This window comes from Chrysochloris asiatica, unplaced genomic scaffold, assembly GCF_000296735.1.
Source record: "Chrysochloris asiatica unplaced genomic scaffold, ChrAsi1.0 scaffold00035, whole genome shotgun sequence".
NCBI classification, from domain to species: domain Eukaryota; kingdom Metazoa; phylum Chordata; class Mammalia; order Afrosoricida; family Chrysochloridae; genus Chrysochloris; species Chrysochloris asiatica.
This window is the reverse complement of record NW_006408553.1, coordinates 6,373,603-6,396,773: the sequence shown is the minus strand read 5'-3', so window position 1 is coordinate 6,396,773 and position 23,171 is coordinate 6,373,603. Positions and strand designations below refer to the sequence as shown.

The window sequence follows — 23,171 nt, the reverse complement described above, 5'->3', positions numbered from 1 at the left end:
AGCCTCATCTTTCTCCCGCAGAGCGGCTGGTAGTTTCGAACCGCTGACCTTAAGGTTCGCAGCCCGATTTGTAACCACTACGCTACCAGAGCTCCTTGTAAAATGATATAGAACTATAGAATTCTGGTAGCGTTCTGGTTACGAGTTGGGCTGCTAACCTGGTGGTCAGCCGTTCAAAGCTACCAGTCATTCCACGGGAAAAAGATGAGGCTTTCTGCTTCTGTAAAGATTTACAGCCTTGGAAACCCTACACAGGGTCACTATGAGTTGGAACTGACTCCATGGCACACAACCACCACCATAGTAGAAGTATCTTTAAGCAACACCAAAACAGCCAATAAAAATGTACAAAGTAAAAATAAGACAGTGAATATGAAAGATTAAACTAGTTTTTTAAAAGAAGGTAAAGCAAAAATCACATTCACGGAGGTAACAAATTTGAGTAAATTTTCTCTCAGTGTTAAGAATAAAACTACTTACCAACCATTGCACTAACTTCTCCAGCCATTAGTGTTTCTACCGTCTCGTTGTATAGGTTCACATCAATGATGCCTTTCCGAATGGTCTCTCCGACTTTGGCTCCCAATAATACTGAGCCGGTGGTTTCAAATATTGATGCCAATATACACGCCTGTCTCAAGGTCACCACGCCGGAGCCCACAGCAGTACCAAAAGAATTGGCAACATCATTTGCACCAACGGAAAATGCCAAGATAAAAGCTATGATAAAACCTAAAATGACCATCCACAAATACTCAACCATAGCCATTTTGGACAGTGGGTTCCGGGTACTTTCCTTTCGCAGAAATATTTTAAATAAACAAAGCTTGAGGTTATAAACTTCGTAAGGCCGAGAGTTCTTGTAAACAGTGAATTTGTTCTGGAAGGTACTGGACGATGTTAGTGCCTGAACAAACTGCTAACTGCTGGTTTTCAAACTACTGTAAGTACAGTTCATTTGGTTGTGTTCAGTCAGCAGTAAAACACATTCCATATTTTTCTCCCAATCTGGGAAAGGTGCACTGTCTCCTCCTGTAACAGAAAGAAAACAAAATAAATCAATTATCCTAAGCAACCTGTTAACAGTTTGTTCTTTCTGAAATAAATGTTTTAAGACTGATAATGGGATCTAATTTCGCCATGTGACAGTTCTAACCATAAAGCAACTCAAGAAAGATTGTAATTAGGCTAATCCCCCAAAAAGCTGATTTCTGGGATGTCAGAAGGTAAAGCATGCTTTGTAACTAAAGACTAATAGCATGCCTTAGCATGATAAGTTTTTGCTTTTTTTTTAAATGCAACTTGAAAAAAAATAGTCATGTTTTTCAAAAGGAACAACTTCCTCAAAAAAACATGAGATAAAGAAATGTGAAATTCAGAGTGATGCTGCTTTTTAAACATATGGATTAGTGCCTAATTTCTTGGAGCAGTGATTACAGGTTCTGATTCACAGGGTGTGGTGAATTTCTATACCCGTATGCATACGCTTAGGGAATGTGCCTTGGGAACGTGCCATTTTACATTATGAGTACATGTGTGTATCTGAGAGAAGATTCAAAGTTCTGGGTCAAAGTGACACATCCAGACAATGTAACGGTGAGAAGGGCCTCACAGTGGGAAAGAGGTGGCTGAAGAGTGAAGTGAACATGTTAAAGCATGAGTTACAGCGTGTCACTATTCCAACAACTTCCCATTTCACTCAGAGACAAAGCCAGCATCCTCACCCTGACCTGGCCAACCCTCCCAAATTGCCTGCTGGCTCCTGCCTTGCTCATTCACCTCAGCTTCCATCTCAACCCCCCTTTTCTCTACTCCCACCTCACTGGCTCCTTGCTATTCCTTGAAACCCCAAGCATACTCTTGCCTCAGGGCCTTTGTATCTGATTATCCTTGTCACTGGAAAAAATCTTCCCCTGACAGCTGCACGGCTGTGTCCTCACTCTATTTAGTTCTCTGCTCAAATGTCACCCTTGGAGAGGCCTTCCCTGACCTAACTAAAATAGCAGCTCTCTTCTCAATGCTATTATCCATGTCTCTTAGCCTATCTTTTTTCTTTTTTCTACTTACCACCTGACCTTTTCATTCACTCATGCACACACTCACTCATTATTGTATCCTCTCTCTAGAATGTAGGGTCTTTTTTTCATTCACTGTTGAATCTCCAGTACCTAGAATAATGCCTGGCACTTGGTAAGCCCTGAAAACATTTGTTTTAATGAATGAAGAGATTATTAAACAAACGAGACAAAAGTATTTCTTCTTTCTCTTTCAAGGAAAAAGGAGAGATGACATAAAATTAATATAGTTATAAAGTGAAAACATCATCTCAAACTTCAGAACTATGGTATTCTATTAGCATATAGGCAAGGCACCAAATATATACTTTCTTTCATAGGTTTTAGGCATGTAGAACGGTGACTACAACAATGTGGTTTCTAAGAGCTGTTTATTGAATTGAAATGAATAAGCTAGGTTTATATACCATGTTAAGGAGCTCTGGTAGCGTAGTGGTTACGAATCGGGCTGTGAGCCGCAAGATCAGCAGTTCGAAACTACCAGCTGTTCCGCGGGAGAAAGATGAGGCTTTCTGCTCCCATAAAGATTTACAGCCTGGGAAACCCTGTACAGGGTCACTATGAGTCGGAACCGACTTCATGGCACATAACAACAACAACATATACCATGTTATATGCAATTCAATATGAGGAGCTTCCTTTAAGTTTACGGAAAAATGGAATTTTAAGGTAATGGAATTTTTCCACGAATTTTTTGAAGCCCCCTCATATAATACTTTTACCAATCAGCAACATTATTTAGGAAAAAAGCAGGAAACAAAATTTTATGTACATTGTGATTATAAAAATTCTAAGAGGTCCTGTACCCAAACTGAATGGTGGTTGAGTTTCAGCAGTAGGGTCATGGATAATTTGTTTCTTTCTAAAATGGTGTGCTGTAGAGTGATAGTTAAGGTTTTGGGTGAACTTGGCTGGGCCAGGATTCTCCATGGCTTAGCAGTTAAGATGTAGTTATCACCTCCATGGTGAGATCTAATATAATACAATCAACCCCTTGATCTGATCTGATGTTATTATCCTATGTTGTAACTGTTCACTTCTATGACGTTAATGATGTCAGATGCAATCTACAGGAGATATGAAAGGAGAGAGATGTCAGCTGAGCTCTGAGAGACATACTGCCTGCCACCAAGAAAGAAGAACTGGGAGTGAGTGCGTCCTTTGGACCTGGGGTCCTGCACTGTGAGGCTCCTGGATCCAGGGGGATATTGTTGCCAAGACACACGGAGCTCCCCAAGGAATGCTGGACCTACAGATGCCGAAAGGAGACAAGGGCCTCTCTCCAGAGCACACGAAGAAAAAGCCTTCCCTAAGAGTTAAGTGCCGTCGAGTCCGTTCCAACTCATAGCAACCCTGTATAATAGGGTTTCCAAGGAGTGGCAGGTGAGTTTGAACTGCCGACCTTATAGCTCAAACAGACTTTGTGATCCAGTGCTTTATCCCACAGCACCACACCAGGACTCCTTTCCCCAAGAGTAGGCACTCTGAATTTGGACTCCTGGCCTTCTAAACGATGACTAAAGAAATTCTTGTTTTAAAAGCCATCATCTACTTATGGAATTTCTTTTATAGCAGCATTAGAAAAGTAAGACATGTAGTTAATTACTTTTAAAATTAAAATGATATACAATCAACAAACATATATTGAGCACTATCTATGTATGTAGTGCTATAGACATACAATGATATAGAAAATGTATACTGACAGACCTTTTCCTTTCCTAAGGTTTTAGCCAGTGAAATTCTAGAGATTCAGAGGTCAAGTGAGACAAATAAAAAGACCACTCTAAATGGTGAAAGCCAGTATTCCACTGAGTATTTTATTAACATAATTTTGTTGTTGTTGTTAAGTACCGTGGAGTTGGTTCCAACTCATAGTGACGTGGCACAGGATTTCCGAGGCTGTAAATCTTTATGGGAGCAGAAAGCCTCATTTCTCTCCCGCAGAACGGCTGGTAGTTTCAAACTGCTGTCCCTGAGGTTAGCAGTCTGATTCGAAGCCACTACGCTACATGATAGACACATTAAAAATCTGTAAATGACAATATAAAATAAAACATATTTTGGACTAATATTATCTATCTTTATAAGGAAATTCTTGAAAAAAATCTTGTTTTGTGTTAGGTTAGGTTGCCAAATAGGGCATACAAAAACAACATTCAGCAGATGTTTGTTGATAATTTCTTTCATGTCAGGAGCCTTGGTGGCACTATGGGTTAGGCATTAGGCTGCTAACCACAAGGTCAGTGCTCAAACCCATTACCCATTCCATGGCGGAAAGATGAGGCTGTCTGTTCCTGTGGTACAGTGAATTATTTAATATGCCTCTTCTAGCCTTAGTCTTCATAACTCTCACAGCAAATGACTTTTCCTGACCAAGTCTTTATTAGGTTAGAATGTTTGGTATAGGAAAGGAGATTTTTCTCACCTATCTTAGCTCAGATAACCTAGAAGCAGGGATTGGGGTGCTCATGTTTTATGGAAAAGTGGGCCCAAGAGAAAGGGAGTGAGGGAAGCAGGCTGGATGCAGGGCCAGCGTTCAACACAATGTGGAGCTGGAGAGGAACTTCTGCCTGATCCTAAGGGAAACTCTGAAGCAAAAACGGCATCCAGAGTTGGTCTCACCTGGAAAGGAGTCTTGTTCCACCATGTCAGTCAGTCAGTTATTGATTGCTGGCTGTGGCTGGGGTGCCGGTGGGTGGGAGAAGATACTGATAGGATGACACGATACAGCTGTGGGTGTTAACCGAGTTCACTATAACAGTAAAAACTTGAAACTCTAGTACGGGTATATAGGAGCCATCTCAGAAGCAGTATGGGGGAATTTGATTATCATCAAAGAAAAAGAGCCAGGTCCTTTGGACCCTGAGCTCTCTGTGCATTGAATCTGCTCAACTCAGGGACAGAAAGCTGTGACCCTGGAGGAGTGGCAGAGAAGCAATAGCAGCAGAACCAAGAAGTCAGAGCACAAGATGGAGCAGTGGGCTTCCCAGTCTACAGAGAAAGTAAAGCTGAGTGACTCTGGGCAGAAGGTTTGCTTGCAGAGTGGGGTGCCTCCATGCACTTAATTGAAAGAGCTAGATATGGAGCTAGAGGCAACTGCCTTTAGGCTGAGGCTAATGGTGTAGTGGTATGTCCTGTGGGCATTTATCAGCAGCCTGAAAACTTTGTAACATTGCCTGGACAGAGATACTGCCTGTGGACTCGACTGAGGAGAGCATGTTCTTACATTTCTGTGCCCTTGGCATTTCTGACCCCAAATTGCAGCCTAGTAGTCCTGGTGTGGTGCTGTGGATTAATGCACTAGTCTGCAAGGTCACTTTGAACTGCAAGGTTGGAGGCTCAAGCTCACCAGCCGCCCCTCAGAAACCTCATACAGGGTCGTTATGAGTCGGTACCGACTTGACGGCACTTAACAACAATGTTCCTAATAAATCCCCTAACTTTGAGTACTGTCTCTGAGTTCTGTGTGTCCATTGCAACGGATTATTGAACCCAACAGAGAAGTAGAGGATTGTGGGAGGAAAAGTTGTTGCCATTTGTGTTTTGCAGCTCCTGTAAAAATTAGTCTTGGAAATCCTACATAGAGTTGCCATGAGTTGGAATTGACTAGATGCCACTGGATTTGTTCCCGGGGGGTTTTCCTTTGTGTCAGTCACTAGGAATACAATGATGAAAAAAAAATGGATGTGATCCTTGTACTTTGGGGACTTGCATTACAGTCCTGGGAAGAAAACAGACAATCAAATAAACATGTAAATGAGTACTTATAAACTGTGGTATGAAAGAAGCAGGTATGAAGGAAAAGTGGCATGAAGGAAGTGGGCACAGGGTCTTGAGAGCACAGAATCAGGGCTTGACCTTGCCTGAGAGGTTAGGAAAGCTTACATGCTATCTAAGGATGTTGAGCACTAACTCTGGGACTGCAGGGGCATTCTGGGCATTTCCTATGGGAGGAAAGAGCAGAGTGAGAAGAGACTGGAGGCAGGCCAGTGTGAGGGACACTGTGATATGAGCTGAGGTGGACCATATAAGAGACCAGGGCCACCATGAGAGCAATGGTGTGTCACTGAAGGATTTTAATCACAGAGGTGCTGACATGAATCGACTCGCACCTCTAAAATATGGTTCTGTCTACAGTGCAGAGAATGGATTGGAAGGAAACCAAAGTAGATGTGGGAGACTAATTATGAGGTTACTTCAGTGGCTCAGACATGAGATGATGATATCCTGGACAAGGGTGGTGATGGTGGTTAAAGAAGAGAAATGATTTAGGAGGTATTTCACTGGTAAAAATCAATAGGACTTGGTGATTTGTTTATGGTGGTTGAGAGATGTACTTAATGTAATGATTTGTATAACCAGCTGCAAAACAACTGAATGGATTTGGGTGTTTTTTTTCCCCCCCTTTTGGGATGCTTTTAGTTTTGATTTTTAGTAGTGGGTTAGGTTAGGGTTGGACCACAGGTTCATTTTTTGACACTTGGCACAGACAGGTAAATTATAGCAGCATAGCAGAAAAGATTGTCTGGTAGAAGGGACCAAAAGCGGCTATATGCTCAGCCTAGTTTCACTTGAAGAGGTTACTAGTCATCTTTATGTTACCTTTGGCATTGTTTCTGAGCAAAAATTCTCTCTCCTACTTAGGTCACCTGAGATGCTGTAATGGTTAGGGTTCTGTTTCAACTTGACTAGGCCAGGATTTCCAGAGGTGTAGCAGTTGAGATGTGCTTATTCCCATGGTGATGAAACCTAATACAGGCATGGTTAAATCTATGATGAATGGCTATGAGCAGCCAATCAAAGGGATGCTTTCTTGAATTTGCAATTGTAAGCCATTTCCTTGACAATAAACTTGTCTTTATATATGCTGTGGGTTAATGTGCTGGACTGTGTGGTCAGTTTGAACTGCAAGGTCAGATGTTCAAACTCACCAGCCGCTCCTGGAAACCCTATACAGAGTCACTATGAGTTGTTACAGACTTGACGGCATTTAACAACATGTATGTCTCACTGGTTTTGCTTCTCTAGAAAACCTAGCATGAAGACATGTGGTACCAAAAGTGGGGTTCTAGAGAAACAAAATCACAAGGATGACTTTTCAGGATGGAATCCAGGTCTACCTTTAGGTCATTTGTCTCAGACATTTTATCTTGTTTCTGGACATGTGCTGATATGGTCATCTGCTATTGCTTCTTGGACATGTTTAGTGTTTATCTGTGGCCTTAATACTTAATTGAGTATGTGTTTTGGTATTTTTTATGCTGATTGCTTCCAGGAAGATGTGATCAAGATGTGGGCTTCCCTTTTCACTCTTCTTATTGCTTAACGCAGAGTAAGTTTCACAGGTGTTGTCTGTTTCCCTTGTATAGGGGGGGATTACTTTTCTAAATTGGTTCTCAAGTCTAATTAATTTTAAAGGCATAGGAATGGGCCTTGGACTGATTTTTAGTTTGGTCCTCTTTTCCCCTTGTGGAGCCAGAGGAAGTCAGATATGGATGCCACTTGGTTTGAGTAGGTGGTGCTGTGAGCAGGATTCATTGCAATGATTCCAGACTCTGGAAAGTTTTGAGGTTTTGTAAAAGAAAGAATGAAGAGGCATGGGATACAATACTTCAGTGGAGGGAGAGACACAGCTTCTGGAGTTGCCTGGAGCTGATGTCACCCTGGTTAAAAAGGATAGCTGATCACAGGCCAGGGCCTACTGGAATTCACTCTGCCAGAGGTCCAAGGCCATATGCATATCAATGGAATTAGTCCAATGGAGAAGAAAAGATTGAACTTGAGTGTTTTAAAAGGTTTATGTGTTTGACTGCCCTTTGGATACTGGTTTCTCCTGCCTATTATTGTAAAATAGATATACATGTGTGATAGGAATATTGGGAGTTATGACTACAGAGAGCTTGTAAATCTGCCTTCAGACTATACTTGACTGTTGTTGTGGTTAACTGTCTCTGAGTCAGTTCTGACTCATAAGGATCCTCCATAAAGTTTATGAGGAGTGGCTGGTGAGTTTGAACTGCTGACCTTGCAGTCCTGCAGTGCTGATTTTTTTCCAGGCAAGGCTTTTTACTTTAAGTCTTTGTAGAGTATGGTGTCTTCAGTGGAATCCTGAGCCCCAACCAGAACCTTCAGAGTTGGGACATTTGAAAAGACATGCAGACCAATTCAAAACTGCTTGGAGAATAGGAGATTCATGATTGAAAGAAAGCAATTTGGCTTTTTGGGCTTTGGAGGCATCAAGGCAAGGAAAGTCAGTCCATCAGAGAAAATACCCCTTCTAGGAATGAAAGTTAAAGAGAACCTGGGAGCCCTCTATTATGCTTACTGATGACCACCTGAGTCTATATGTGAGTGGAAATGGGGGAAATGCAGCAATGAAGACACAGGCTGAGTTTGGACATGCTCTATTGGCACCCATTGAGATAAGAGGGAAGGCTGGCTCTTCTAAAGTTTAGGGAGTTGTATGAACTCCTGACCCCAAGGGCACTGACCTAACCCTCGGGGGCTATGGCTGAGAGTAAAGGGGCCAGCTGGTTGGAAGTGCAGGGAGGTGTATGTGAACTCCCAAACTTGCAGCTGGTACCCATTTGACCTATCTTTAATGGTTAGGGCTCAGCTGACCAGATGATGATAAAGATGCTTAATACTGTAAGCAAGTGTATATTGATACAATTTGTTGGACTAGACTTTTACTTATGGATGCAGTTGCTTAAAATTCCAAGCAGAATGGAAGATTCTTCAGATCAAGGAACATGCTGGTCTCCTCAGTGTACTGGATAGAAAGGGACAAGAAATTTAGACATTGGAAATGGGGGCTATAAAGCCATGAAGTCATTGGCTTACAAGCTTACATGGGTGTGCCTAGTTTAAGAATGAGGTGACAAGGGAGAATCCCCACTGAATAGTTTTCCTCTTTTCCAGATGGGTTTGGTGAAAGGAATGATATACATTTGCCATGGAACGATATACAACAGGATGAATGTAAACCTAATGTTCTCCCATGTAAACTAACATATAATTCACAATAAACATTTAAAAAAACTGTAATTGTAGAAAATGCATAGCTAAAAGCAGGGGGGATAGTTAATTTTTCATTTCAGGAACAGACGATCCCAGGACCATCAAAAGGAAAAGCATGAGTGGAGCTTGAGATTCCTATATGGAAAAATGGTGACTGCAGAGACAGTAACAGAGGTGGTAGACTCTAGATCCATAGGACTGAGTAAGGCTGTGTGCCTACAGGTAGGAGGCTGGCTTGCAGAATGTGCCCTTTGGATATTTAAATGAATATATATGTGTGTTCAGCAACTATTTTTCCTTTCTTAATTTGTGACATATAAGATGAAAATGAGGTCAGTGTGTTTTCAGTTGTACATATTTTAGTTATATCATATTAGGAGCAAGTATCTGGTAGCGTAGTGGTTACAAATCAGGTTGCTAACCTCAAGGTTGGCTGTTTGAAACTACCAGCCATTCCGCGGGAGAAAATGATGCTTTCTGCTCCTGTAAAGATTTACAGCCTCGGAAACTTTGTGCAGGGTCACTATGAGTCGGAACTGACTCCATGGTACTTAACAGCAACAACAAATGACTTTACAATTTTTTAAATTTAGAGATTATGCATATGGTTTTTAGGTTTCAAGCTGACAAGGGTAGACTTATAATGGTTAGGGTTCTGTGTCAACTTGACTAGGCCAGAGTTTCCCAGAAGTTTAGCTGTTGGGATATGCTTATTCCTGTGGTGATAAAACCTAATACAGGGATAGTTAGCTCTATGATGGGTGACTATGAGCAGCCAATCAAAGGAATACTTCCTTGGTTGTGACCTGTTAATATAATGGGCACGTGGGAAAGACACTCTCTCTTCTGTTAGGGACCTGGGGGTCTGTAATTGTAAACCATTTCCTTGATAATAAACTTCTCTTTATCAATATATATATATACATATTGTTGTTAAGTGCTGTGGAGTCGGTTCTGACTCACAGCGATCCTGTATAGGGTTTCCAAGGAGTGACTGGTGAGTTTGAAGCGCTGACCTTGTAGTTTAAATCGACCTTGTGGTTCGGGTGCTTTATCCCACACTAGGATTTCATCTCTTCATATATACATATATTTGTTGTTGTTAAGTGCTGTCGAGTCAATTCCAACCCACAGTAACCCGTATAGGGTTACCAAGGAGGAGTTGGTGAGCTTGAACCACTGACCTTGAAGTTCAAATGACTTTGCAGTCTGACGCATTAGCCCACAGTGATATATATATATATTTCACTGGTTTTGCATCTCTAGAAAATCTGGCCTGAGACAGATGCCAAATTGTGTCTATGTTCTTTAATTTGGCCTTTATTCAATCTGCATGCTGAGCAAATAATCTGAGAAACTGGATTATATGAAGAAGAACAGGGCATCAGAATTAGAGGAAGACTCATTAACAACCTTTGATATGCAGATAACGCAACCTTGCTGAAAGTGTAGAGGACTTGATGCAATTACTGATGAAGACTGATTACCACAGCCTTCAGTATAGGTTGCACCTCAATGTAAAAACAAACATCCTCACAACTTGACCAATATACATCATGATAAATGGAGAAAAGACTGAAATTGTTAAAGATTTCCTTTTACTTGGATGCAAAATCAATTCTCATGGAAGCAGCAGTTAGGAAATCAAACAGTGTACTGCATTGGGCAAATCTGTTGGGAAAGACCTCTTTAAAGTCTTAAAAAGCAAAAATATCACTTTAAAGTCTTAGGCGCACCTGATCAAAGCCATGGTATTTTCAATTGCCTCATATACATGTGAAAGCTAGACAATGACTAAGGAAGACCAGAGAATTGATACATTTGAGTTATGGTGTTGGAATAGAATATTGAAAGTGCCACGGACTATCAGAAGAACAAACAAATCTGTGCTGGAAAAAGGACAGCCAGAGTTCTCCTTAGAGGCTAGGATGATAAGATTTCACCTCTCATATTCTGTCCTGGAAAAGACATTATGCTTGGTAAAGTAGAGGGTCATTGAAAACAAGCAAGATCCCCAATGAGATGGAATGATACAATGTCTGCCAACAACAGGTTCAAACATAATAACAGAAGTGAGGATGGCACAGGACGGGGCAATGTTTCATTCTATGGTACATAAAGTTGCTGTGAGTCAAAGCCAAGTCAATGGTACCTAACAACACCCTACACAAACACACCCTAAACAAACCAGATTTTAGTATAATAAACACCAAGTTGAAAAGAAAAGCTTGTCACTATTTGGTAACCAACATGTTGGTTTTTGTAGTTGATTTGTGGCTTAGGAGACCCCATGTGTTACAGAACAGAACTGCTCACTAAGGTGTTCTTGGCTGTCACCTTTATAAAGCAGACCGCCAGGCCTGTTCTTTTCTGTGGTCCTGCTGGTGGGTTTGAACTGTGAACCTTTTGGTTACTAGTCAAGCACAGTTTGTGCCATCAAGGGACCATGAAACCTAAATGATTTCTATCTTTATATCAAACATGTTAAGTTTACTAAGGTGGCGGCGGTACACCATGGAGTTGGTTCTGACTCACAGTGACCCTACGTAGGGGTTGAGTACGTAAATCTCAATGGGAGTAGAAAGCCTCATCTTTCTCCCATGGGACAGCTGGTAGTTTTGAACTGCTGACCTTGAGGTTAGCAGTCCAACTTGTAACCACTACGTACCTACCTATTTTTATTTTTAATAAAGTACAGCAGTTAGATTTTTCTTTCTTTTTCATTAATTCTTACCAAAAACGAGCAAAACAAATTAAAATGCTTACATAACTATATACACTGTGGCAAAGACAAAGATAGCAGTGTTGCTGAAGTTGTGCTGTTGGAAGGTCAGAAAACCACCGGGCAAAAGGCCAAAAATGTAACTTGTCAAGAATATATCAAAGTCCAAATTCAGAGGGGTTGTGATAGGATCATATAGGATACATGAGAGTACTGGATGTTTGAAAGCTGGATTTTGAACACTGGATTTGAAATCAATGAGGCAAGGCCAGCTAATTCAATAAATGACATCAGGACAACTGGCTACCTGTCAATTATCTGTGGGGAGTGGATGTTTGTGTCACAGGGACGCCTATGAGACCTCAATATGGCGGGGATTCACAGGACTGAAGGCTGCAAAATACTCTTTAGTTTTCAAGTACTATTGCCATCCTGCATTAGAAGAACAAAGACCTTGTTTTGCAAGAGGTATTACTGGGTTCATCATTCCTGTCTTCCACACTTGTCATATGTTAACAAGAGCTCACTTTCTTTGCTCAGCATCTCAGTGCCCTCTGAATGAGGTGAAGCATCTATGTCAACTCTACCTAAGATCTTTTAATCCCACATTTTAGGTGCCTTAGAGTTGGCTCCAACAAATCATGACTCTACGTACAATAGATAGAAACACTGCCCAGTCCTGCACCATCCTTACTACTGTGATGATGTTTGAGCCCACTGTTCCACTAGGAATCTGAATTCTAAAGAAAAAGTGAAAGCCAATATTTTCAGAGTTATCTCTGGACAAATGTCTAACCTGTTTAAAAACTGGTATTTTGCTGAAGTTGTAGCATTTAATTCACATTTTGCCCAAAGAAATTTGGGTGGGTAAGATCCTGTTCTAGAATACAAGATCCATAACTTTGTGTATGGGTCTGAGGAGATTTGTGGTTCTTCCCACCAACCAATGTCTCTTCTCCCAGCCTCCCAGCCCAATCATTCTCAATTGCTGCTGCTAGTCCCAGGCAATGAAGTCTGCAGCTAGCTGATTGTGGATTTAAGTTATGATTCCTACCATGGAATTTGTAGTTTCAGAGGGTTGCTCTATAGCCTCTAAATTAACCACTGCGCTTGCTCTTGGCCTATGAAGATATTTTTTACCTAATGTTTTGTGGCCTGCACCCAGGCCAAGCTCTCCCTCAACACACAAGGGAGGGAGTCAGAACTTGGATCCTCCATGCAATCCTGCTACTCTGAAGTAAGTTTCCAATACCTCTCTAAAAGCCCCCACACTTAACACCCACATGCTAACAATGTAAAACCTACTTTCCTGGAAGCCAGGGTTAAACCTTGAATTCTTACACTTAGTAGATATATAAAAGTATGGAATATTTCTTCAATGAAACAAAGTAAAATCTAATGACTCCCTGGCTGCATATGGGTAAATGTGACTGCTCTACTGAGACATTTAAAATGACTAGCTTTCCCTGGTAATATTTAAATAAAATGGAAGATTCGATTTTGGAATCTTATTATTTGCAGAATAGTACAGCAGAACCATTTTTTCTTTTAGCATTCAGCAAACAAATCTGTCATTGTTGTTTTAAGTACTGTTGAATTGGTTTGGACTCATACTGACACCATACAGGGTTTCCAGGGAATGAATGGTAGGTTTGAATTGCCGGCTTTGTGGTTAGAAGTGGCAGTGCTTATCCTATAGTGCCATACCAGGACTCCAAATCTTGTCACTGTTGTTGTTAAGTGCCTTCAAGTCAGTTCCAACTCGTAGTGACCCTGTATAGGGTTTCCAAGGAGTGGCTGGTGAATTTGAACCGCCAGCCTTGCAGTTCAAATAGACCTAGTGGTCCCGCGCATTATCCCACAGTGCCACACGAGGACTCCGAATCTTGTCATTACGAGTTTCTATTAATAACACCATTCTTGAGTAGCTAAAGAAAACATCTACTTTATACACTTAAAACCAAACCAAAACAAAACAAAAACTTAAAAGACAAAAAAGTGTTTTCAGTACAGAAAATATTGAGCTTCTTATTTCATGCTAATGATAACAATTATACTAAAACAGCTCTGAAATTTGCCCTATTGTTGTTGTTAGTGCAGTTGAGTCAGTTCTGATTCATAGCGACCCCATATAAGGTTTTCAAGAAGTAGCTGGTGGATTTGAATTGCCAACCTTGCAGTTAGCAGTTCAGTGCTTATCCTATAGTACGACCCCAGGACTCCATATTTACAAATAATGTAACACAAACCGTAGGAGCATGGAAGTCTGGGGAAAGGCAGATGGTATTTTGACTGCAGCAGAAGCAAGGAAGGATGGAGCAGAGATAGAGGAGGGGAAATAAAGAGGGAGGAAGAAGAGAGGGAGAAGAAAATTGGGTCAGAAGGAAAGGCTGTGAGATCAGGCTTATACACAATGGACATAGGAACAGATGAGACAGGTGACAGAAGGCAGGTTCACTCATGGGAATCAAGAGCATGAACCTGATCAATACAGTGCATCCCAAGTGAACAAAACTAAGAGTTATACCTAGTGTGAACTGGAAAAGAAGTGGTGAGGAGGGTTTGCCAACCAGTTGATGTTCCTGCACAGCATGGTGGGTCCTCCACCTTCTCCTTTTTCTCTGCTGTTAAAACAGGAGCGTTTGTTTCTCCTACATGGAGGTGAAAGAGCACAGGACTGCAGTCAGTAGTCCATTCCTATCTCTGGGTGAGTCATTTAGATGACTCAGCTGGAGAATGGGCATAATGGCTGTTGTAAAAACTAGGAAAAGTAGATCTGAAGGATATAGCTCAGTGCCAGAAATCAATTAAGTGGTGACTTACAATTAATAGCAGATAAAGCCCTTTAGATCTAATCTTAATCATGCTACTAAAGGGCTGTGTGACTCTGGAAAGTAGAGTACACTTTCTGAATCAAGGCTCATCATTTGTAAAATGGGTATAATAGTAATAACACATGTACTTTACAGAGTGAAGATTACATATAATGTATAAAAGCGTTTTATAAGTTGTGCTTGACCTCAAGCAACTAGAAGTTATTGGTTTCTCATGTGATCACAGAAAGAATATCAATTTAAGGTTCAAAAAAAAAAAATTCCATCCCCTCCCCTCCACCATCTATCTCCTCTACGGGCATGTGAATTTACCCAACCCACTCCTCTTCCTCAGAGTACAAACTGTGACCTTGTCTTTAGTTAAAAAGTAACATGCACTGTAAGGGACAGGACACTTTTTGAAGGGTGGATGGAGTGAATGGGTACAGAAAAGAAACACTAAAAGAAGAACTAGATGGTGCCCGGCTACTACTACCAATTAATTGCTCTGAAAGGGAGCACATTAGAATGACCCAGAGAGTGTGGGAGAAAATGTGGAACGAAACTCAAAATTATATATATATAAAAGACTGGGCTTACTAGTCAGAGAGAGACCGAGGGAACCTGAGATTCTGGCCCTCGACCATCCTTCTGGTCTGGAATGGAACTCACCCTTGTGGCCCAATTTCCAGCCAAATGGTAGATGGGTATATGGGGCGGGGGTGGGGCAACAACACTAGTATGGTATGCTCACCACGTAATGGTCAACTATTCATGATCAAAAGGGTAATATTTACCTAAGAACAAAGTTCAGAAAGGTTGGGAAGGAGGTTGGAATGAAAATGGAAGAACCACAGAAAGGAAGTAAGATAACTGTTGTTTTATGGGAGGGACTGTAACCAATGAGATGAAACAAAGTGTTGGATGTAAAACAGGTGATCTGCCCTGCAAACCTCCACTCAATTCATAATAAATTATTTATTTATTTTTTATTTTAAAAGGATCTAAGGAAAAAATAAATCACTTAATCATGATGCAGTTACTTTGGGAAACAGTTTGGCAGCGTCTTAAAAAGTTAAGTATACACTTAACCATTCATCCCAGCAGTTCCACTCCAAGGTGTATGAAAGAAATGAAAACATATGCTTACACAAGAAACGTTTTGTTTTCTATCTTTAATGTGGTGGTGGTTACAATACTGTATGTTGTTGTTAAGATACGACTCACAGCGAGCGACCCTGTACAGGGTTTCCAAGGCTGCAAATCTTTACAAGAGCAGAAAGCCTCATCTTTCTCCTGCGGAACAGCTGGTAGTTTCGAACTGCTGACCTTGAGGTTAGCGGCCCGATTCGTAACCACTTTGCTACCAGAGTTCCTTAAATCTGTTTAATTAATGAAACTGTACATTTATAACTGGTGAATTCTACTGTATATAAATTGTTGTTGTTGTTAAGTGTTGTTGAGTCAGTTCTACTCATAGCGACCCTGTATAGGGTTTCTGAGAAGCTGGTAAGCTTGAACCACTTAGCTTGCAGTCCAGCACATTAATCCACAGTGCCACACCAGGAACCAACTCGACGCACTTAACAACAATTGGATTTGACGCACTTAACAACAATTGGGTTTTAAGTTTAGTATAGCTTGCTTGTACTCAAACTTTCTCTCACTGAATTCCTTGAAGCTTTGGGTATACTGTTTTTGTTGTTAAGGGCTGGGGAGTTGGTTCTGACTCATAGTGACCCTGTATAGTGTTTCTGAGGAGCAGCTGGTGGGTTTGAACTGCTGACCTTGTAGTCAGCAGTCTAGAGTTTATCCTACAGTGCCATTAAAATGAAAACTATACAAACTAGGATGAAATGCCCCTGGTTGGCATTCACTAGGCCGTCTTATTAATACTAGGTATTTTGGATGCTGGAATTCCTTGTGGTTTTGGCAGATCCTGAGGTAGGGAGGGTAAAACAATGGGTAAAGAAGAAAGCATGATTAAAAGACTGGGTTATAGGTATACCTCAGAGATAATGCAGGTTTGGTTTCAGACTATTGCAGTAAAGCAAATATTGCTAATAAAGCGAATCACATGAATTCTTTGGTTTCTCAGTACATAAAAAAGTCACATTTACACTATATTGTAATCTATTAAGTGTGCAATATTATGAAAAAGTTTGAAATATCTTGAGAATTACAAAAGTGTTGGAAAAATGGCACCGACAGACTTGTTCAACAGAAGGTTGCCATAAACTTTCAATTTGTAAAAATGCAATTATCTGTGAAGCACAGTAAAGTGAGGTGTGAGAAACCAAGGTACGCCTCACTTTAGAATGCAGCAGTCTTCATCCTCAAAAATGTTCAAGGTCAGATGGTATCTTCAAGTCCTGCCCAACTCTATGATTCTAAATCAGCAGGAGACCACAGGATCGGGAAGAGATAGTTTAGCCTGGAACTGTGAGCCACAGGATTGTCTTAGGGGGAGGGAAGAAGTGGAAATATCTGACCCTTTCTAGAGAAGTGAAATTAAATTTATTTTGTGAATTTATGGAACATGAACAAACTTATTTTGGTCCTCTATCTAAAGTTTCCACTTTAGACTCTGAGGCCTCAACCCTTAGAAACCTAATTTTTTCCCAGGCTTCATCCCAGCTACATTCATTCTCACTTCTTCATCTTTCTCATTCTGATATTTACACATCTCTTCTGTTCATAAGACATTTTTCATAATGGTTTTCTTTTGCTCCCAGGGAAGTCAATACATAAATAAGGTAAATTAACACTTTTATTAAAGAATAAAGAAACAGCAAAAATAATTAAATGTTAGTGTGAATTTAAAGAAAATAAGACTTGTAAAGTTCTAGATGACTTACAGCCCTGGGAGTGTGTGAGATAGGCTAAGCACTGGGCTGCTAACCTCATGGTCAGTGGGTCAAACCCACTGCTGCTCTGTGGGAGAAAGATGGGGCTGTGTGCTCCTATATAGATTAACATAGGGTCACTATGAGTCAGAATCAATGAGTGTAATGGCAGTGGATAAGGTGACACACATGGAAGAACCCTGGTGGCAGAGCCCTGGCGCAGTATGTTACCAGGTGGACTGCTAACTGTGAAAGATTTACAATCTTGGAAACCTTATACACAATTCTACTCTGTCTTATAGAGCCACTGTGAGTTAGAGGGATGTACATGGAGTCCCTGGGTGGTGTACAGTGAATGTGTTTGACTGTTATTGAAATACTGGAGATCTGAGACCACTCAGAGCCATCTCAGAGAAAGGTGTGGCAATCTACTTCTGAAAAACCAGTCAGTGAAAATACTATGATGCACAGTTCTACTCTGACACATATGCGGTTAATATGGAGTTGATTCAACAGCAACGGGGAGACACTGAGATATGCCGATGACACAACTTTGCTTGCTGAAAGTCAAGGGGACTTGAAACACTTGCTGATGAAGATCAAAGAACACGATCTTTAGTGTGAATTACAACTCTATGTAAAGAAAATAAAAATCCTCACAACTTGACCAATGAACAAAATCATGATAAACAGAAAAAATTAAAGTTGCAAGTTTTTCATTTTCTTGGATCCACAATCAATGCTCATGGAAACAATGGTCAAGATATCAAATGATGTACTGCATTGGGAAAATCTCATGCAAAAGACCTCTTGAAAGTGTTCAAGAACAAAGATGTCACTTTGAGGACTCAGGTGCTCCTGACTCAAGCCGTGGTAATTTATTTTCTATTGTCTCATATGTATGTGAAAGCTGGACAATGCATAAGGAAGACAGAAGAATTGATACATTTGAATTATGGGATTGGCGAAGAATATTGCAATTCCCATCAACTGTCAGAAGAACAAACAAATCTGTCCTGGAAGAACTATACCTAGAATGTCCTGTGGAAGTGAGGATGGTAGTACTTTGTCTCTTACTCTGGACATGCTGTCAGCGGGGGACCAGTCTCTGGAAAAAGGACCTGATGCTTGGTAAAGTTGGGTCAGTGAAAAAGAGGAAGACCCCCATCGAGACAGACTGACACAGTGGCTGTAACAGTGGGTTCAAACATGACAACAGTTGTGAGGATTGTATAGGACCAGATACTGTTTTATTCTGTTGTTTATAAGGTCACTATGAGTTGGAGCTGACTTGATGGCATCTAACAGCAACAACATATTTTTGCTTAATGAAACTGTTTGTTAAAGAAATTATAAAAAGTGCCTCTTACTTGGAGATGTTAGAACTGAATGACTGTTTAATGGGTTATTGTGAGAAAGTTTTAACTTATTTTTAAAAATTTTTAAATTACAATCCAATGATTCCATGAATAGATTACTTTAGGAATAAGTACGAGTATGGTGGTGGGGGTGTGCATAGAGTCGGTTCCAACTCACAGTGACACTACATACAGTTTCCGAGGCTGAAAATCTTTATGGGAGCAGAAAGCCTCATCTTTCTTCAGAAGAACTGCTGGTAGTTTCAAACTGCTGACCTTAAGGTTAGCAGCCTGACTCATAACCACTACGCTACCAGAGCTCCTTAAGTATGCGTATAAACCACTCTTTATCTAATTGAAGGATGTAGTACAAGTCTCATTCTAATAAGAAAGACTACATCAGATAGGAAAAGATTATAACTGAATGAGCTATTTTCCACATTGAAATGAACTCCCTTGGGAAATGTGTAAACACCTGCAATAGAGATTTTTAGAATGAACAGATTACTACCCTGCTAGAGTGTTTTAAGGAGCTCTGGTAGCGTAGTAGTTACAAATCGGGTTGCTAACCTCAAGGTTGGCAGTTCGAAACTACCAGCTGTTCCGCGAGAGAAAGATGAGGCTTTCTGCTCCCGTAAAGAATTTACAGCCTCGGAAACCCTGTACAGGGTCACTGTGAGTCGAATCCGACTGCACGGTACTTAACAACAACAAAGAGTGTTTTTGGTACAATACTACTTGAAAGCATAGCTATAGATAGCTGAATTCTATGTATTTATTCCTACTCTAAGATAGGAATGGCTTCTAAATATTTCCTCTTTCTGTATGTACTATGTTGTTGTTGTTAAATGCCATTACCTTGCTTCTGACTCAGTGACCCCATATAGGGTGTTGGAGGAGCGGCTAGTGGGTTTGAACCTTTTGATCTTATGGTTAGCAGTCCAGTACTTATGCACTATATATTCTCCCAGATACTCTAGGCATATCTGTTTCTTCACTCAAAACTAAAAACAGATTAATTTTCATGAGCAAATCACTTAAGAAGTGAAACTTCTAGAAATGGTAAACCTAGCATTACTTGTTCCAATTCTGTGCCCTGCTATGCTAGTTGTCTGGCTAAGTCCCAAAAGTTATATTGGGCAAATACTTTCCCTTCAGCCACAGTTTAAAATGGAACCATGTATGTAAATAGATATCTTGTTCTTACAAATTTATTCACTAATTTTATTCGGATTATGGTGAAAACTTTATAGAAATATGAATGGTTACTTACAAAACTTTCACTCCTGATTACTAATACATATTCTTTTTATTAATGCAAAATAACTATAAATAGAAATTGATAAGATTATTATCTTAACTATTTTCTTGTTCAATTTGCAGTCTCATGTTTCATATTCTCATTCCAGAGATTCTTAAGCAATTGTTCTCAGGCAGCAGAAAAAGCAATAGAGGGCAAATAATCACTAAATCACTTTTCTATGTAGAAAAAGTGTTTCTCTAAAGCTTCCTATGAGTCCTGGTGTGGAGCTGTGGGTTAATGCACCAGACTGCAAAGCCCTTTGAACTGCAAGGTTGGCGGTTCAAACTCACCAGGCTGCTCCTTGGAAACCCTATACAGGGTCATTATGGGTCAGAACCCACTCAACGGCCCTTAACAACAACAACAAAAGCTTCCTATCAGAAGCTAGAGAACTTGACTCTAACAGCAACTAGCCAAATGAACAGTGTTAACAGATTAAATAAACCAATTCCCTAAAAATTCTAATCTGATTGGTAAATCAGGTGAAATTTTAGCAGTTTTTCACATCTCCCACTCAGACTCTTAAAACCGTTACTACATTAAGAAACCATAAGCATATGTCTAAAATGTTATATATATATATATATAAAGTTTAAAAGTATAAGTGACATAAGATAGTTTATAAGAATTTGGATTGATTGCCTAATTCTGAGAATGCTCATTGCAATTAGTTTGTAGTACATGATCAAGATAACCTGTCTTGGGAAAAGTCACGAGCTCCTTTTTTCTTTTTTTCCCTTAGAAAAACTTGGAGCTATGAAGGATGTTTTGATGTGAACATAAACAGCTTCTTTATAATAACAGAGTGCAAACAAATATAAGTAACTATTCAGTGATATTTTAAATCAGTTACGAGAGGAAAAAAAGAAAAGACACCGTCAATTAAGCCTTCTTTCATCATTATCTGTTTATTACCTTTATAGCTCCTTGTATGTGTGTCTGTAATCAGACTACTGTCTAATGTCACTTCCTTTCAGATCAAAGAACTCCTTTCAGTATTTCTTGAAAGGCAGGTCTGCTAACAGTGGACTATTTTTTATTTTCCTGGGAGTACTTTTATTTTGCCTTTTTTAAAAATTGCTTTGTTGAATAGAAAATTCTTTCACAGAACTTTGATATGTCATCCCATTGTCCTCTGGTCTCCACTGTTTATGAAGAGAAATTATCTGTTACCCTTTCTAAAGGTGTCTTGTATGTAAGTCATTTCTCTCTTGTTTTCAAATTGTCTCTATTTCTTTGGTGTCTAACATTCTAACTATAATGTGTCTGGGACTGGGTCTCTTTGGGTTTATTCTACTTGGAGTTTCATGATTTTTTTAGATACAAAGATTAGTATTTTTCAATAATTTCTTCAGCTTTCTGCCATTATTTCTTTGAGTATTTTTTTCTGCCCCTGTCTGCTCCTCTCTTTCTAATATTGCCATTGCTATATTTAATGGTGGCCCATATTTCTCTGAAGCTCTGTTCATTTTTATTATTTTCTGTTCTTTAGATTGTCTAATCTCAATTGACCTATCTCCAAGTTTACAGATTGTTTCTTCTGCTAACTCCATGAGACCTACTAATACATTTTTCATTTTGGCTTTTAAACTTTTCAATTCCAGATTTTCTGTTTGGTCATGTAAAAAAAAAATTAATTTCTATCTCTTTACTGATTCTCTCTAGTTGATGAATAATTGACACAATATCTTCCTTGAATTCTTTAAGTATGGTTTCACTTTGCCTTTGAACATATTTATATAGCTGCTTCTTTGAAGTTTTTGTCTACTAAGCCAAATGGCTGGTCTTATTTAACAACAGTCCCTATTACTTTTTTTTTTTTTTTTTTCGCTTTGTAAATGTCACACTTACCTGTTTCTTTACATAACTCATAACTTTTGTTGAAAACTTGACATTTTAGATAATATAGTACAGCAATTCTGTTATTGATTCCTCCCCTCTCTAGACTTGTTGCTTCTGGGTTTTTTTGGTTCTTTTTTGTCATCTGTTTATTTTGTTGAACTAATTTTGTATAGTTTATTTTCCCTGCACTTTGCAACCTATGATGTCCTTGTTCAGATATTTTTTTTCTTATTTTTATATTTTAGCATGGTTTCCCAAGATTTCCCTGGGATGACATTGGTCAAAGGCTGTGCTTAAAAGCCCCTTTAGCCAGTTAGAATTTCATCCTTTATCACTGGATGTGTGTGTGACTTGGAGACAGCATTTATAGTTCAGGGTGTATGGAAGGTGTGTGGTGGTGGTGGTGTGTGTATGATACCACAGGAATAGCACAAGGGAATTCTTTGGGGTGGGAGATGTTGGAGTGGTTCAGAATCCTATCTGTGATGAGGGATGGTTATAGAATCTGTCCATATGTAGCAGAGGACCCTAGGACCAGCAAGAGAGAAGAGCATGAGTGGAGCATGAGATCCTAATCAGAGCAGCAGCGACACCAGGGACAGTGGCAAAGACAATGGCATAGAGAGATAGAGCAGCTGTGGACTCTAGGCCCATGGACTGAGAGAGGGTGTGTGCCTGCAGACAGGAGGCTGGCTTGTAAAATGTGCCCTCTAGACATTTAAACAAATATGTATTTTCTGTTTTATACGTGTACATCAAAAAAAAAGGGGGGGGTAAATACTGTTGATTGATAGCATAGTGGTTGCTAGTTGGGCCGCTAACCTCAAGGTCAGCAGTTCGAAATTACCAGACGTTCCACGGGAGAAAGATGAGGCATTCTGCGCCCATAAACATTTATAGCCTCAGGAACCCAATGCAGCCTTGCTAAGAGTCGGAACCAACTCCAAGGCACACCACCCCCACCACCACTGTTGATTGATAGTAGGTACATGGAGGGGATTGTAATCATTGCAGTGAAACAAAATATGAGCTCCTGAAGGTAAAAGTGATAATCTGCCCTGTAAACTTTCACTCAATTAACAATAAAAACTCTAAAAATTATCTGTCCATATGTAAAAATGTATAGAACTGTTAGGCCAGAAAAAGCAAATTTTACTATATAAAAACTATCAATAAAAGAATATTATAC

The 23,171-nt window shown here is 39.9% G+C and overlaps 1 protein-coding gene across 1 annotated transcript in view; it reads right to left on the bottom strand.

Moving 5' to 3' along the window:
- SLC20A2 (solute carrier family 20 (phosphate transporter), member 2) overlaps positions 1-23,171 on the bottom strand; it is a 91,811-nt gene that overhangs the window by 55,894 nt on the left and 12,746 nt on the right. Inside the window, exon 2 of the mRNA XM_006859919.1 lies at positions 481-1,032. Coding sequence (XP_006859981.1) covers positions 481-769 — 289 coding nt within the window. The 5' untranslated portion in view covers positions 770-1,032. The remainder of the gene's footprint in view (positions 1-480; positions 1,033-23,171) is intronic.